At 50.3% G+C, this 18,010-nt stretch overlaps 1 protein-coding gene across 4 annotated transcripts in view; it reads left to right on the top strand.

Annotated features, from left to right (window-relative positions):
- Positions 1 to 18,010, top strand: part of TNR (tenascin R) — a 74,792-nt gene that overhangs the window by 49,607 nt on the left and 7,175 nt on the right. For all 4 annotated transcript variants that reach the window (XM_086752928.1, XM_086752929.1, XM_086752926.1 and 1 more), the window contains 13 exons: positions 451 to 566; positions 3,125 to 3,275; positions 5,930 to 6,199; positions 7,992 to 8,177; positions 11,047 to 11,136; positions 11,250 to 11,513; positions 12,168 to 12,434; positions 12,540 to 12,659; positions 13,192 to 13,335; positions 13,975 to 14,094; positions 14,654 to 14,797; positions 15,419 to 15,549; positions 16,525 to 16,657. In XM_086752928.1, the coding sequence (XP_086609054.1) occupies positions 451 to 566; positions 3,125 to 3,275; positions 5,930 to 6,199; positions 7,992 to 8,177; positions 11,047 to 11,136; positions 11,250 to 11,513; positions 12,168 to 12,434; positions 12,540 to 12,659; positions 13,192 to 13,335; positions 13,975 to 14,094; positions 14,654 to 14,797; positions 15,419 to 15,549; positions 16,525 to 16,657 (2,136 nt within the window). The remainder of the gene's footprint in view (positions 1 to 450; positions 567 to 3,124; positions 3,276 to 5,929; positions 6,200 to 7,991; positions 8,178 to 11,046; positions 11,137 to 11,249; positions 11,514 to 12,167; positions 12,435 to 12,539; positions 12,660 to 13,191; positions 13,336 to 13,974; positions 14,095 to 14,653; positions 14,798 to 15,418; positions 15,550 to 16,524; positions 16,658 to 18,010) is intronic.

Below are 18,010 nucleotides of genomic sequence, written 5' to 3'. Positions count from 1 at the left end.
CCCCATGACAAATCTGCATAGCAGGGTGATGCAGCAAGATGGGATGCTACTGTGCATCAGGAGATATGCAGTCCTGACCAGGACCATGATGCACTGAGGAAAAGGGGAGTATCATGCTGTAATAGCCACCTCCAGAAAGGATCCCCAGAAACTAAAGATACAGAGGGCAGGGGGAAAACATAAACTATCCAGACACCCCTTTTACAGTCCCATCACTCACTTTGTTAACATGGTTATGCAGTGGGATGCTTCGGTGTCCAGCAGCCCAGACATTTCACTCTTCTCCTTCCAACCCACTCGGAAGGGGGACAAAGGAACTCTGCTAACAGCTACCAAAAGGTTCCCTAATTTTGTTGCTCAGATAACAAAACAGCCACAGGGAGCGGGGTGGGGATCAGCAGCACCCACACACACATCCCGCTCTGCTCACCACCCCCTGCTCCCTTCCAGACCTCGTTACACCACAGGGGCTGAAGTTCAAGACCATCACAGAGACAACGGTGGAGGTGCAGTGGGAGCCCTTCTCCTTCCCCTTCGATGGCTGGGAGATCAGCTTCATCCCCAAGGTACTGCCGCCGCACACACAGCATGACAGGGTACACTCGGCCACCCTAAAAACACCAGATCCTAAATTAGCTTCCAATTACCGCCCCTCAAAAACCCAACCTCTGTTTGCAATTTGTGTGCTTCACATCTGACAACCACAAGCACCTCAACCTCTGATTGCCAGCTTGTGTTTTCCCGGTAGTCTTTGGTCTTCGTCAAGACATACATGTCCTCAAAGAAATTCTCCAATAAAATCAAGACAAGCATATAAATAAATAAAACTTCCAGCCTCGCTGCCTCTTGCTGTCACCTCCACTCTTTCCATCTCCTTTGCCACGACCCATCCTCCTCCTCCTCTTCCTCGCCTCTGCTCTCTGCATGCAAAGCTGCCCAAAGCAGCCTGGATCAAAGCGAGCAGCCACTGGCTCTCAGACACCTTCAGCATCCCCAAGTCACACGCACAGCTAATTCCTGCCATGGAATTTTAACTGCAGTGATGAACAGGTAGAAATTGTGCCAGAAAAGATGAAAGGATGAAAATGTTGCCCTAAATATCGCATATTTTCTATGCACGGCTACAAAAATTGTACATCAAGTATTTAATTTATATTCATAATTTCTACACCATTTAGCCATAAGTATAGCTTCAATTGTATATGGAGCCTCTTTACAAGAGCATTCAAGCCCCAGCAGTAAAAGAAATGCTGATTAAGGGCTCAATTATGACGTTTTTACTTGTACAAAACCCTCACTGGAGTCAGAGGCAGCTCTGGGCAGTGGAGAACTGCAGGACTTGGCCCCAAAGTTTTAAATGCTCTCAACTGTAAAGTATCATTACACAGCATGAAGCAAGGGCCTGATTGCTTTAAATAACTCATTCTCTCATTTCCAAAAAGGCTGGAAGGATCTGGGTGCAATTTTGCTTACATCCACATGCAAATTGTGTCGGATGTCAAAGTTCAGGTACTGCAGGTATAAACCCCAGGATAATTTTCATTCACCATTGGGATAAAAGCTGAAATGACAAGGCAACGTTCAAGGAAGAGCTTTTGGTAGCAGAAAATAGCTATCTTTCAAACATTTCCCTGATACTTGGGAATTAAGCTCAACAGTGCACCCCTGAAGCAGATAAATGGGGATATATCCATTTTAGGGTGAGGAACCACTGGAATAAAAGCAAATTTCTCCCTGCAAGGTCATGAACGATAGGTTTTTCTCAAGCTAGCCCAAAATTACAAACCATCAGTCCTCCTTTCCATTTTTAAGCTTAAAACCTAAAACCACGTGGAGACATTTCAGGATTTAAAGGAAGAGATAAGGTGCAAAAGGATGGCTGCTCCTGGATGCAGGTTTTCGGGGCTGAAAAGGGATGTAGCGTGCTGGGTTTTGAAGTTCTCGCATCCATCAGTCAAGCACATGGTCCTGTGCCATAAAAGCACAGTCATGCTTCTGCCCCAAATTGGACTCTCTTGAGTCTCCATCACCAGCTTTTCTCCTAAAATAAGGCAGAGGGTGCTGTCTCATTCACTGGAAGGACTGGAAGCACTATCTCACTTGCCTGGAAGCAACTCTTATTTGGGCAAATGCTAACCATTGCCACACCCCAAATAAACCTAAAACCTAGTCCCAGAGGCTAAAAACAACAGAGTTACAACAGCAGCATCACAAATAACCTCTACGAGCAAAATCGAGCTCATGCTGTCTTCCTGAAAACTGGGTGAGAGGATGCTAATTTGGTCCTCCGGGGTCCCCACGAGGATGCTTGCGCCCTCCTGCAGAGCAATCCTCCTTCTGTGGTCCCAGAGATGCCCCCGCACCCCAAAAACCGAGTCAGGCAGGGGATTGCCCGTCTGCTGCGTGCACTGGGTACAGTGGGGGGTGAGGGGAAGGCGGAATGAAGACAGATTAAGAAAAGAAAATTAGGAAAGGTAAGATGGCAATTTATGGCTAAAATGGAAGATTTCCTGTTTAATGAGAAAAGAGATGAATATGAATTGAGAGCTATGTGCAAAGATTTGTTTAGCGTGTTATTAGTGAAGACAGCAGCAAGAAAAGATCCTTTGTCCAAACACTGGCAGGAAAGGTGACATTTGCAGTTGCTTAAAGACTTAGGGCTTTTCACAGCAAAACCACAAAGTATAAGAAGTTTAATAAAGATACTTAAAAAGAAGGGGATGCCAAAACAAAGACCTTACAGTTGCATACCTGTATATGAACAACAGAAGGCTCCTGACATGTGAATAGCAGGGAAAGGAGTCCAGACCAGGCTTTGGTTTTATTATATCTTCTGGAGAACAGCAGATACACAGATGGAAAAATGCAGAAGTTGGGGGGCTGAGGGGAAGAAGGAGGAGGACTTCTCAGCTCAACAATGTGTGTGTTCCATGCTTGATGGGTGACTTCACTCTGGGTTTTTTCACCTCCACGGTGGGACCTGTCTGGGCAAGGATGCAATTTAGGGGTGCAGAACTGGGTGTGGAAGGATGCAACATGGATGGCACCTCCTCTCCATGCATCAGTCCTCTCAAACCACCTTTTTTGGTTGTTTTTTTTAATACTTATTTCCACTCCCTGGCAGAATAATGAGGGTGGTGTGATCGCCCAGCTCCCCAGCACTGTCACCACCTTCAACCAGACGGGGCTGAAGCCGGGGGAAGAGTACACCGTCACCGTGGTGGCCTTGAAGGAACAAGCCAGGAGCCCTCCCACCTCTGACAGCGTCTCAACCCGTGAGTGAGCCCAACCACAGGCAGCACGGCAGCGCCCAGGGCTTGGTCCCCAAAATAAGGACCCAGCAGTGAGAACGGCCCAGCACTGCAGTAGGGATAAAACTAGAATGACCCAACTGCCCAAGCTACAAGTGCATCGCAGTAACAGCTTCCTCATACGGTATTTTGTCCCTCTTGCTCCCAAATTGCTGTGAGCACAGAAACCACGGCGAGGTTAATGGGGTTGGGAGTGTAGGCTCAGGTCCGCTTTTATTATATAGCTGGATAAATTCCTCTTCTCTGCTAATCTCACATTTGAGAGGCTGGATGCCCCCAAGAAATATCTCTATAAATGTATTGCCTACTCATATATTAAAACTCCCACCTGCTTTTGTGCCAATATATGCCCTCTACTCCCACCAATTCAGACAAATCAGGCAGCAGGGCATGGAGCCAGGAGCAACAGCATATCCCCTCCTAACCAATGTATTCAGTCAGTCACTGGTCCATCCCATAGGCTAGAGGAAATTCAACTGGGTCTTCTTACTGAAGGAGACATGGCAATGGGTAGAGCTCCCTGGGGAGAAGCAGCTCTCCACGCCAGATCTGCTGCAGTCTGCCTTGGCAGCCAGGCAGACGTCTACCTCCATCCAAGCTGTTGCAAACGGAAACAGCATTTAAATAGCTGCCGGAGGGTTATAATGAGGTGATGCTCTCTCCAGGCTGCTAATTTGAGGCAATGGTAGAGTGAAGGGAGGGTCCCTTCAGCAGCAGCAGCTTGCTGCAGGTCTGAGCTTCCTCAGCACAGTCCTCTCCTCCTGCTTTGCCTCCGCACTTGGCTCGACGTGGCTTAACAGAGACATCTCCTGGTCAAGCCCAAATCTTCCTTTCCCTAGGAAGTCAGAAAAACATAGAAAGGCTGGTACTTCAAACTTGGTAGTTGACCTTTGCAGAGGAGTGGAGATGGTGGGCTCCCAGCTCTCTGCTCTGTGAAGGCATCCCTTTGCTGGTGCGTCTGCCTTCCTCTGTGGCACTACTATAGCTTTGCCCCCATCATCCTCATTCTGCCTCAACACCTTGTGCTGTGATAAAGGAGCAAAGGCATGGTTTCATGCTGCACACCTAAGTAGAACTTAATGCTTCCAAGCATCACCTGGATGACTGGACAACATGAGGTAGATGGAGATTCAGTGTTTGGATTGGTCCTGGCCAAGCTGGACATCCAGTTCCTACCTAAACACTCTGTTTCCCAGCCGTCCTCCCTTCTCCATTGGTGTTTGGTCCCCAGACCTCACTCCACTGCTCCCAATTCCCCCACACATCTTTAACTCTCCTTGGTATTTCCCACCCCTACCCACACACATCTCCCCCAGGACTTCCCTGGGGCACACCACTGAGCACATCTTTATTATACAGTGTCATTTTCTAATATATACAGTATATTAATTTAACCTACATGCAGTACAGACTGAATTACAGGATGAGTGTGGATTTTTTCCCCACCTTGTGAAAATGTAAGTGATAGAAGGGGCTGCCCAGCAGGCTCCGTGCATCAACGCTGCCATGGCACAGAAGCAATGGCCAAACTTGGCCCGTCTGTTTGTCTGTGCAGTGTTAGGTCCTGCTGGACTCAAAGCATCCATTACCTGCTCTTGAGCCCATGATTTCCAGATGCTGAGTGTTGGGGGATGTTGAGGAGGAAAGGGCCCAAATTCTCTGCAAAAGAAAGCAGAAATGTCCAAAACAGTCTCCCAGTAGATCCCCAGTATTAATTTAGCTAAAATCCCTTATCTGAGAGGGTTTGGTGGACACTCACTGCAGCCCGACAGTTAGTTACGAAGACTCACCAGAGCAGTTGCTTTTTCTCCTCTCTCCTCATCGCTAACACGTCAACAGCTTTATGAGCTGATCTTCCAGCTTAACTACAAACCAGGAGCTGGCACCGACGCAGGAGTATTTCTAGAGACCTTCCTCAGTTCTCAATGCTTAGATCAGTCTTTGGCCCCACGTTATTTAACACGTTGTCAACACCTTTCAAAAGACATAATATCATTGCCGATAAATCTTACTAATGACGGAAAGGCTCAGAAAAGAGTAAATTGAGTGGAAGGAGATCATCAATAAAGGCGGTTTGAGTGGCTTGAAGAGCTGGGCACAACGGAAAACTATGTTTTTTAACGCATCGCAAAGCACGAGCAGTTAGCTTAGCTAGGGGCAAAGGAAATGGACCACAGTTAGACATTGGAGGTTTTATCCTCGGAGATGCCACCTGAAAAAGCCAGGGAGGAATTGTTGCTGACAACCAGCTCAAGAGAAGGGCATGAGTAGCATTATAGCTGTAAGGGGCACCAACAGGAGAGCTGCTGGGTCCTGCTCTGGTGTCCACAGCTCAGGAGGGACATTGGTGAAGTGGAGAGGGTTCAGGAAAGAGGCAGGAGATTGGGATAAGGGAGTGGGAACCCACCAGGATGAAACTCCCTGAGTACTTTGGGATCAGGGGGATCATGTCTCTGCTTCATCCTGTGCCACCTCTCTGCTTCATCCCCAACTGCTAATTTGGGCCACTCCAAAGGTCAGGTTAAAGCATCCCTGAAACTTGGTGTCCCCAAAGCCACCACCCTTCCCCATCTAATTCTCCCAAAATAACAGGCCCCCATTTCCCCCCTCCTCCACAGTCATCGACGGCCCAACGCAGATCCTGGTGCGGGATGTCTCCGACACGGTGGCCTTTGTGGAGTGGACACCGCCGCGTGCCAAGGTGGACGCCATCCTGCTGAAGTACGGGCTGGCGGATGGGGAGGGGGGGAGGACCACCTTCCGCCTGCAGCCCCCCCTCAGCCAGTACTCCCTGCAGGCCCTGCGCCCCGGCGCCCGCTACCATCTCGCCGTCAGTGCCCTCCGGGGTGCCAACGAGAGCCGGCCGGCCCTCGCCCAGTTCACCACAGGTAGCCAGCTGGCTTTGCTGGGAGAACCAGCATGAGTTTTTAAGCCTCCAGCAAGCACAGGCAGATGTCTCACTGCGATCTGCAGAGGGGCTGTCCTGCAATGAGCATGGGGTTTTGCATATCCAGAGCTGAATCGAGGGGTTTTTGGCATCTGGGATTTAACGGTACCTGGTTTTCCCCTGACACAAGTGAGCTGGGGTTTAATCCGGTGTACTGGGAGGAAGCGGCGCAATGAAACCATGATGGTTAGGATGCAGGTCAGATGCCTGAATGCAGGTGTCTCACATCTCATCACAGTCCTGGTGCAGAGCAAGGCAGAGCAAACGATTCAGCTCACCCTAAAACACACACACACAGCTCAAACCACCCTCTGACCCCCCTCCACTAGTGCCTACGTTTCTGTTTAGTCCCTAAACTTCCAGTGCCCTGGAGGTTTCCACTGTGCCCTGTGGGGATGCTCACATGGTCTCCAGGGCATCCCAGGTCACTCCAGATGCCAGTGACCAGGCAGATAACTCAGAACCCCACATTTAGACAACAATCCCTGAGCTAATCCCACCTTGGCCACATCCTGGTGCAGCATGAAGGCTGAATCTGCTGCTGCCTGTGGCACACGTTTCCACCGGCCTGTTCAGACCCACAGCTTAGCTTGAGCCCATGACTAAAACCTTAAAACCCACAAGTTTACACTTTAATAGCACCTGCAGATCAACATGCAATTCTCAAAAGCACCAAAACAGCAAGCACAGGTCTGAATTTAAGATGATGCTCACTCCCATTCAGCGTCGAGAGCCAAGGCAGATGCATTGCCCGAGGAATCGGCAGTCAAGCGGCTGAAAGCAGCCCAGTCAGAAACATGGTTGTCTTATTTTATATCTTCTCTGAATACCCTAACTGGTCGGTAAAACTTTAATTAATGTTAAGCCTGCAGATAGCTAACAGGTTTAATTTACCGTGCCATTAAAGGAAGAGGTAGAGCGCGTATTTCAGTGCTGGTTTATGGTGTATAAATTACTTGTCATGTACGTTACTGGTGGATACTAGGCTCCTGCTATAATAACTGCAGTGTGTGAACTGTGTGTGTATATATCTCTATAGATAAATATTTCGGATGAGATGTTCACCCTGACTGATTTGCTGCGTTGGCCTTCCTTGCTTTATTTCTAAAAGGCAACATAAAAAATCCCCTCCTAAACTCAGATCCATCAAGAAGCAGTAATTACCCTCCATCTGCTGCCACCCAGCCCCTGCCCGGCACCAACCTGTCACTCACCGGAGAGGTTTATAATGCAAATCAGAGCAGATTTGGTGCACAGCATCAGCAGCACTAACAAACAAACCTTTGGGCAATGTCTGAGCATGAATGAGCCTGTAAAGATGCTCAAGGTTCTTCTAAGAGCAGTTCAGGCCAACGCACGAATGCTACAGAGCCCTTTTTCTCTTACGCACGCAGCCTCAGTTTCCCTTACTCTTATATAGGAGGAAAACGCTTTTCTTTTTCAAATAACATGCAATTAGATCCCAAAGTGACTTACTGACGGATACTGTGAATGCCCCAGCACTTGCGCCGGTCTAATGGGTGGCATCTCTGGGTCTCTGCTAAGCAGGAGGTGAGAGCAGACACCCTAGCCCTTTCCATGGGCACACGCCCCGGGAAGGAGGGACCCTATGCAGGACCTCACAGACATCACACCTGGGTACCCCTCTGCTCCTGTTTATCTGTGCCAAGGCTACAGGGTGCATTCCTGATGCCTGGCGGTGAGATGGAGCCTCTCTCCCTTGTATTGCGCAGAGATCGATGCCCCCAAGAACCTGCGGGTGGGCTTGCGGACACCTGCCAGCCTCGAGCTCACCTGGGACAACAGCGAGGCCGAGGCACACAGCTACAGGGTGGTCTACAGCACCCTGGCTGGGGAGAACTACCATGAAGTCCTGGTGCTGCGTGACGCTGGTCCTACCACCCGGGCCACCCTCACAGGTATGCATGCACTGACGTGCCCTTCCTCCCCCTTCTCCTCCTTGTAAGCAGGTAGGGCAATGGAAAGCCCAGATCAGCACCGATGCTCAGTTGCCCTTATGCTGGCTCATATTTGAGGCTGTTTGGGAGTCTACCAGTTACCAGACAGAACATTTGCCTTGGGATGAAGCTCATTTTCCCCTCTGTGGGTCTGGATTTGGGTGCTGCTTATCCGCTAACCGAGCGACACACCTCTAAGCGATGCACATCCAAGCGATGCACCTCCAGCAGTCTGAGCAGTTGCCAAACAGAGCTGGCAAGGAGCAAAGTCAGAAATGGGAAGAGGAAGCCTTTTTAGGCTGATCTAGAGGAAAATATTATTTTGCCTTTCTTTTTTTTCCCTTGCTGGGAAAGAGCCACAGGCACCAATGTCCTGTAGGCAGTAATGGGGAGACAGGCTGCCTGAGTTCGTTGCCTTTTTCCAAATCAGGTGCAAAGCAGATCCAAATCCAGGGATGCTATTTTTGAGCAGTCCTTCAAGCAGTATGTTATTCAGGCCAGCACAGGGGGTGCCACCAGGGGCTGCAAACACCACCCACTTCCCGCTGCCAGGAAAGTCCCAAACACCCTTTGCAGCAGCAGCACCACAAAGCACCATGTAAGATCTGGTTTCCTTTTCTCCCCGACTACAACTACTTGCCTGCCAGATTTGCAGCTCTGGTGGCAATTTTTTGAGCAAAGAAAAGATTTACTTACAAAAAAGATCACTCATTCAGCTTGGAGTTCCTCAGTATGGCAGGACACCAGGTTTTTCCACATTGACTCTCTTTGCTCTTCTGGCACCTCCCCAGCCTGAAGAGGGCTCAGGTGTCTCTGCTGTATGGATGTATACGAATAAGTTCAGTGGGAAAGTAGAATGTGAAGTTACAGGCACAGCAGCATCGAGTCACGAGAAAGGCTGGAGGGCAGGAAAGCAATTAGAGCAGTTAGCTTGAAAAATGTGGTATGCGGAAAAAAGAAATGTTAGGGATAGGTTCTGCTGCTTTCATAATGAGGACGTGCATGGAGAATGGGATGAGACGGAGGGTTTGGAGGGGATTTGAGAGGGGGTTTGCAAGGGATTGGACACTTGGTGCTGGTCCTCTGCTAGCTTTCCTATAGGCATTTACTGCCTTTCTAGGTGAGAAAGAGCACTAAAAATGGGCCAAATCCCCCTCTCTTGGGCAGAGGTGCACTACTACCCCAGTGACCCAAACTGCGATGACACCCACAGCAGAGCCTGAGCTTGTCTCAGAGAATGTGGCAGCCTGAAGGCTCTTGTTTTTCTCAATAAAAATTTAAAAAGCTGCCAAATCTCTGCCAGACTCAGGCAGGGCTAAAAGAAACCCCCTGAGAGCAAGCTCCATAGACGCAGAGGCTTAAGTCAAAAGTGGTGGGTGATCTTTATATAGTGCCTCCATCAGCACCTAAGTGCCTTGCTTCTAGGTCCCAGGGTACTATGTAATACAAAGTCAATTTATTTTTAAAAATCTAATGACAGCAAAAAATAACACAAAAAAAAACCATTCTGCTGGCAAAAAAAAAAAAAAAAAAAAAAAAACCAGGATGGCCATAGTGTGGATGGCACACGAGCCTCTCCCATACCTTCATTACACACATAGTAACCCTGCCCTCCAAGGTCTGGTTGCACATGGTGCAAAGCCTGTCAGGGTGGGTTTCCAGCCACCCAAGGCCTGGTGGGATCTGCGGTGTGAAAGCAAGCAGTGATCCCTTTAGCTGCCTTCATCTGCCTGCAGGAAAAGCAGCGAGGAACAGCGCTGAGCAGAGCTATCAAAGACTTAAGCTTAAAAATATGGCAAGCCTTGCCCCATATGTCGCTCTTCAAAATCAGCATTTGCACAGAAATATCTGTGCAAATCTTCTACCCAGAAGAACCAGGAGAGAAAAAGCATCGTTTTATATGCTTCTGCTCAGTTCTTCCTTCTCCTCCCCCTTTCTCACAGGCTCTTCTCCTCTTTTCCACCATATTTCTGACACTTATTGGGCAAGGGCAAAGGGGATCCATCTCTCCCCTCAGCACAAGACTCCACCATAGCAAGAGGAGAGAAGCAGGGAATGGGGGTTTTCCCTCCCTCCTGGCCTCTCCGGGAAGGCTTTGGTGGCTTCAAGAGATGCTGCCCCTGGGCAAGGCAGGGTGAGGCCAGGGTGGAGGGTCCATGCCTTTCTCTAACCCCATGGGAAAGATCATGGGAGGAGGGGAATAGAGCTGCCAGTAGCAAAACTGAAGGGACAGGCAGAAGCAGGAGATGTTCCACGGAGATAAAACAGTGATCAGCAAGAGGTGCACAGGAAAGGAGCTGGATGAGCTCAGTTTCCGTGTCCTTTGAGAGATGCACCGCAGGACATGTCCACCCCACAGAGCAGCGCTCGATTCAGCTCCCAGAAAGACTGAACCTTTCCTAATTAATGTGCACTTCATTTACACTGCATAATTTATTTCTCTTCTAGACACCAGCCCTGTGACAATATTTGATGTTGAATCACTTTGGAAACAAATATAGCTACTTTATCGTTCCCATCTCAGCTCACACACACACAATTTCTGTCTCAATGCCAGCAATTACAGGAGATCTCAGCAACAAGGTTGCTTATTTCTGAGCTACAATAATCAAAATTCCCTGTCCAAAGGCATCCACAGGGCTTTTTACAAAGGCTCGGCTCTTCTGCAATGCTGAGAGGAACTGCTGGCCTGTGGGAGGATTGTCACCCCAAGGATGCTCAGGAGGGTCCCCCCTGTCCCCAGCCCTGGGAGGTGGGGGGGGGTCACACTCCGAGGCCACCCTGCCAGGCACTGCTCACATCCCTTCTTGTCCTTTGCACACCCCGGCAGATCTGGTGCCAGGGACAGAGTATGGCATCGGGATTTCGGCTGTGATGGACAGCCAGCAGAGCGTGCCGGCAACCATGAACGCCAGGACCGGTGAGTTTGGCCCCACTGCATGCTCCAAGTACACCTGGGTCCTATGTCTCCAATGTCCCCATGGGACGGTCCATGCATGGGGACAAAGGTCTGCACCAACCCTCTCTCCACAGAGCTTGACAGCCCCCGGGACCTCCTGGTGACAGCCTCTACAGAGACATCGATCTCACTGGCCTGGACCAAAGCCACGGGTCCCATCGACCACTACCGCATCACCTTCACCCCTGCCTCAGGGATGGCCTCTGAAGTGACCGTGCCCCGGGACAAGTCACAGCTCACCCTCTCGGAGCTGGAGCCTGGGACGGAGTACACTATCTCCATAATCGCTGAGAGGGGACGCCAGCAAAGCCTGGAGGCCACCGTGGATGCTTTCACAGGTAGAGAAAGACAAGTTGGAATGGGGCCAAGGGCACAGATCACCACCCCAAGTTGGCACTTCTGCCAGCTCACTGTGTCCCCAGCACCAAAACTCTTGATGTGGTGATGGGGATGAGAGCTGGGGGTGATCCATCCATATGGGAGGAGGTCTGTGGGCTCCAGAAGGATAGCCCTACTAACGTGGAGATCCCATCCTCTCAGCCAGCAGCACTGAGCACACTTGCTTGGCTGGAGGCTCCCATAAGCAGGAGGTAGGGTTGGGGGAACACCCAGTCCATGCTGTCCTCTGTGGTCAGGGTGGTCTGTGTGTCCATAAGAAGGAAAAAATCAAACTTTGAGGGACCTCACAAGCACCTCTGGGTGAAAAGCCTGCAGTTGAGAAGCCCAGACAGCACATACCATGTGTAGTGGGACAACCTCATCATCCACCATACGGATCTTGGATGGATTGTGTTTGCAAGCAGACCTGACAGAAGCACCATTTTTCTCCTCCTAGTTCTGCCTCTCAGTCCCAGCACAGTTGCAGATCAATGGAGACCCCAGCGCTGCAGCTTTGCCACCTCTCTTGGCTATTCCCACACAAGCACTGAGAACAACACAGAGGCCAGGTTCTACAGATGGCTGGGGTTGCATTTCCTCTCTCTGCCTTGCAGGGGTCCGGCCCATCACGCAGCTCCACTTCTCCCAGCTGACATCCTCCAGTGTGAACGTCACATGGAGTGATCCATCTCCACCAGCAGACCGTCTCATCCTCACCTACAGCCCCCAGGATGGGAAGGAGGCACAGCAGGTCACACTCAATGGCACCCGCAGGCATGCCAGCCTGACGGGCTTGCAGCCATCCACAGAGTACCAGGTGTCGCTGGTGGCTGTGCATGGTGCCATCAGCTCCGAGCCTGTCATAGGCTCCATCACGACAGGTACCACAGGACCGCCCCCCCACCAGACACGGGACCTCGTTAGGAGGGAGGGCAGGGGGATGGGGAGCAGACCTGCCTCCCACGGCTTTGCTTTCTGCTCAACAGGGATCGATGCGCCAAAGGACCTCAGGGTGGGCAATGTCACCCAGGAGTCCATGATGGTCTACTGGAGCCCTCCCATCGCTGCCTTTGACCACTACAGAATATCCTACCGCGCTGCTGAAGGTAATGGGTCAGACCACTCTTGTTCATACCCTGAGTTCACAGCTGCCAACCCTCCCTCCATTCGCTGATGCAAGCAAGCCACCAGGTCATCCTCACCCCAGACAACATCTCAGTGCCCTGGGCAAAGCCAGGATGGACTAAGAGGCTGCAGGAACGGAGGACAGGGTGTCTGGGATGAGAATGGGAAGGGATCACTGAAGTGAAGGGCCAGTTCAGTACAGAGGGGCACGGGGAGTGACCCCTTGCAGCGTGCCCTCCATGGGGATGGTTACTTCAGGGCCCAATCCTGAAATCCCACCTCCCTCACCTGCTTGCCCCAGCTCATCTCCCTTGGCCCCAGTTTTGCCTGTGATGCTGAAAAGCTCGAGCCAGCAGAGTGATGGGCACGCAGGTCTGCACCTGCAGGCACAAAACCCCGTTACTCCCAGTATCAGCCCTAGAGATGACTTACGGGACTGCCCTCCCCTTCCGAGCACCTTCTGCAGGGACGGGGTCAGCTGTGATGCCAATGCTCTTGGCTCCATCCCTGCAGGGAGGACAGACAGCACTGCCATCACCAGCGATACCACTGAGTACAGCCTCCACCACCTGCAGCCTGCCACCAAGTATGAGATCGGAGTGAAGAGCGTGCGGGGCCGGGAGGAGAGTGAGGTGGCCTCCATCACCGTGCACACAGGTGGGAAGGAGCTCCTGCCAGGCAGGTGGCAATCAAACAGTGCCAGGTCCAGCCCCAGGCAGGGCTGGCAGCCCCTACTTGCACTAGCAATCAGGCAGCTCAGAGCAAGCTGGACCTCATGCCAGCCTGATGCAAGGTCAAGATGATGAGTGAGGCTCACAAGGGCCCAGTGTGGACTTTTGAAGTATGTTCAAGCAAAGCTTTTCCCAAATATGCATGGGCAGTCATAGCTGGGGGAGTGATAAATCTGTACCGGGCATGGAGAAGCTAGAGATATGACGCTGAGCAGCCACGACAACCTTTCCTAAAGGGAGTACAGACTTCTAGAAATAATTCCTGGGAAAACCCTGGCACAAACAGCATCTGCTGCAAGGATCTGCTATCCACAGACTCCTCAAAAACATTTTAAAAAACCTGTAATATGCCAGGCTGTGCATCAGTAAAACAGTGGAAGAGCAGCCCAGGTAGCAGAGTAGCACAAGCTATGACATCTCTGCTATCCAGGTAGGACAGCAATAACTCTTCTGCAGGCACATATGCCTGGGCAGCAAGGCAAAACCATGAGCAATGAGCCACAAGAAGCCCTTCCAGGTCTAGTCTCATAATGCCTCTGACTCTGTGATTCTGTCCCCAATGCAGCCATGGATGCCCCCTTGGGGGTCACAGCCACCAACATCACCCCCACTGAGGCGCTGCTGCAGTGGAACCCGCCGCTGTCGGAGGTGGAGAGCTACGTCCTTGTCCTCACCCGCCACACAGGTACACCGGGGCTCCATTTCAGCTCACCTCTACCTCTTGCCCATCCCAAAGTCCAGGGCTCGGCAGGTGCCCTCCATGGAGGGTGTAGGGAAGGAGCTCTTGCTTTGGGAGGGCAGCACCTGGCAGGTGGCAGGGCTGTACTCCATCCCCAGACACCAGCTCCTGCCGTGCAGGTCCCATGGCTTGTGCCTTCCACTGCCCCCACCAAGCCTTGGAGCATGGCAGTCCACACAGGAGGGGACCGCAATCTTCCCACTTTGCTAACTGGCCCACTAGCAGCAGCCCAGAGGCAAGCACGTACGCATCCCACAGAAACTTGGTGGTGGCAAACTCAATGAAGCCCAGTACCAAAGGCAAAGAAAGTATCAGGCAAACATAGGGACTGTGGGAAAAATAAGACCATCCTTCAGAGCAAACACACCACTACAGCTCAGCTGCTGCACCATAGCTCATGGGGTTTCAGCAATATAAGTGCTTTTGTTCATGAGGTCATACTCACAGGCACATTTTGGAGAACCACCTTAAACATCTACCCTAACTCATCTCTTTTGGCTTACAGTTGCAGGAGAAACAATTCTCGTGGATGGAGTAAGCCAGGAGTACCAGCTGACCAAACTCCTGCCCAGCACCACCTACACAGTCTCTATGTATGCCACCAATGGGCCCCTCATCAGCCAGACCGTCAGCACCAACTTCACAACTCGTACGTATAGTCACGGCCTCCACTGCCTGTTACGTGCCCTTAGCCATACATCCACTCCTGAAAAAGCAGCTAGCAAGGCTGAGCCAAAGCTCTTGTCGCACCAATGGGGGTGTAGAAGTATCTATGTGCCAAGGACACCCAAAAACCACTGCTGGGCACAACAAAAGAACAGAATCTTAATCACAAGAAGAATCAAACATCATTTTCACTCTTTCTACATTCATCCATCCCTTTCTTTGATTTCCTCTGGATGTGGTTTCCTGAGAAGACGCTTGACTAGGTCTCTTTCTTGCCCATGGCCATAGTCCAGAAGAGCACTACAGGCCATTGCCATTTTGCTTACAAGAAGCTTGTAAGGCCCCATAGCACATTAATTTCAGAGCCATTACCCTTCAGAGAGCATGCAGGTAGAGGAGGACTTTTAGAGGGTTCTCTGAAAAGAGAGCTCTGTTCAAGACTGGGGATGGGGATGAGGTGACTGGAAACTGAGGGCAAAGGATGGACTTTGGGCTGTAGCTCAGGGTTGCAAGGGTGAATCTCAGTGCACTGAGTTAGGGAGAGGGGCTGGGGTGGTTGCATATGAGAACTTGCCCTTGCCTGGGTCCCTATCCACTGTTACAGTTTTGGATCCTCCAACAAACCTGACTGCCAGCGAAGTCACTCGACGGAGCGCCTTGCTCTCCTGGGTGCCTCCCGTGGGAGAGATCGAGAACTACGTCATGACCTACAGATCCACCGATGGCAGCCGGAAGGTGAGTGAGGCCTCACAAAGAAAGAGGCTTATTAAGTCAAGGAATAACATGACTGTAAAGAAATGAGCAGACCCAACAAAGCAAAAGAATGATGCTCACTAGTTAGGGAGAGACCAGAAGAGCAGACACTACTTTCTGCATAAGCAATACTTCAGATAAACAATTGGGAAAAGCAGGAAAAGATTGCCTAGGGCAAAATCTTTATGCACACCTGCAGGTGTGAGAAAAGAGGACATGCCTGGAAAGTTTGGAGGAACAGGGAGAATTCACAACTTGTGAAACACAAGCAAGGTGAGGCAGGAGAACATTATCCTGTGAACAGAAATGCTAAAAATTCTATTTGCCCTTCTTGCAAAAAGGAAGATTGGTACAGACAGCTAATTAATCCCGCAATACAATATATTTGATTATTTAATGAGCGTGTCCATATCTGCCTGTCTGGAAGAGCTGCTACAAACACTATCAGAAAGATGTCCTTTGCCAGTGTGTCTGGCTTGCAGCAGCCGAAGGATAATAGCTTTGCAGAAGGGGTTCAATATAACGCTATGTTGCATTGGCTGACGACCAGAAAAATTAACGTGACAGGAATTGACAGAGTCAAAACTGGCTAATAACCAGGTTTGGCTAGCTTTACACCTTGCCATGCTTGGGCAATCTATCATGCCCCGTATTAAGGGCATGTAGATCCAAACAGAGTTAGTAAATAGAGCACACAGATTGCAAACTTTCAAATCTTCTATGTCCAAACCAGTTAGCTTTCTCCTACCCGAACCATCCCAAAAGGTTGAATACATTCATTGACCTCACACTGACTTAGTCCAGGGGTGTAAGCAGCCATGCAACGTACCTCAGCCAGGCATCAAGGGCTGCGGTGGTTTGTGGCTTCCCTTCCCTCCTCGCTTGCTCTTTAGGCTCCCCATCGCTTTTCTCATCTGTTGCTCTTGGTGTCTACCTCCTTCTGGGACCCATGTACAGGAGCTGATTGTGGATGCCGAGGACACGTGGATCCGCCTGGAGGGGCTTTCTGAGACAACAGAGTACACTGTGCGCCTGCAAGCTGCCCAAAATGCCATGCGGAGCGGCTTTATCTCCACCACCTTCACCACAGGTGAGGACTCGTACCATGTACGCTCAGCCAGGTGGGACTTAGCCCACATACCATGCTAGTAGACATGAACAGCTTTTATGAGCTTTCCCTCCTCAGTTATCATTTCACCACAATCTACAGAGAGGTACATTCATTTCCACGACCCGCAGTGCTGCTCTGCTACAAAAAGTTAATGGCTGAAGGACCTATCGTACAAACATAAGGTCCAACCCAGGGCAAAGGAATTCGAGCTTCAGACCAGGAACCATCTACCAGGTCCTTTGCCTTGTCCTTGCCCCTCCTCAAATGCATAAATAGAGGGAAAAAAACCATAGAAGTTAACAACACATATCAACACGCATACTCTTAGAGTGAGTGGAGAGAGATCTAGCTGGTCTCTCCATGCTGTAGACACAGTCCAATCTCTCACAAGTATCAAATAGGCACATCACCACCACCATCAGTGGAGTCACAGACAGCAGAGCCAGCACGCCCACAGGACTGTGGTCCCACCAATTTTATCTAATTGCATTATTCCTTCCCCCGCTAATTCTAGAGAAGTCATGACTCACTAAGGCAACAGGAATGGTTTCCTTTCCAAATCAAATGGTGGGCAGCCACAGCCACCGTAACCCTCACAGATGGAGCGCTTACACTTGCAAGAATGAGGCTGGCATGAAAACATCACCATTGCCCCCACCCTTCGCAACCATTCACATTAGAAACCATGCAAAGCATCTCATTCCTCATCCTCTTTGAAAAGCCTTGCTAGGCCAGGGCACTTAATAGACAGTACATTTTGTTCAGGGCTCAATCCAATTACGTTTTTCCTGGGATTCAAACGCACTAAGAAGCCTGAAAGTGATTTCCACCAAAATTCCTCCATCTGCACTGCTAGTTCAGTTAGGAGTTTTCTTTGAATCTGCTGTAGATACATTTCCCCATCGTGGTTACATGCAAAGTTCCCTTCACTTGCTTTTGAGAGATAATATAAACTATTGACAAAAAAAAAAAAAAAAAGAGACTCTTCCCTAATGCAACTATGGATTAGGCTTTCCTGTGATTCTCGCCTCTTGCACAGGCACATAAAGGCAGTGCAGTTCAGGCAGGCGATGGAAAAATGTGTGAAATTTCTGAGGTTGTTCGGGAGTCAGGGATGAAACTGCATGGGGATTGCTTCTCAGCTGGGATAAAGCAGCAGAAACCCACTCACATCAGGCAAGGAGAGCACCATTTCCATTAAACACAAATGTCAGACCTCGGCCGTATTAGAGACACCAGTGCCAGCTGATGCAGCATCCAAACACAGCTTGAATTTGCTTTTAAGATGGAGACAAGCATCAGCAAGAAACCAGTTTCTCCCCACTTACCCCA

The sequence above is a fragment of the Chlamydotis macqueenii genome, chromosome 8, assembly GCF_036417535.1.
Source record: "Chlamydotis macqueenii isolate bChlMac1 chromosome 8, bChlMac1.mat, whole genome shotgun sequence".
In the NCBI taxonomy this organism is placed as follows: domain Eukaryota; kingdom Metazoa; phylum Chordata; class Aves; order Otidiformes; family Otididae; genus Chlamydotis; species Chlamydotis macqueenii.
This window is presented reverse-complemented; position numbering and strand designations above follow the sequence as displayed.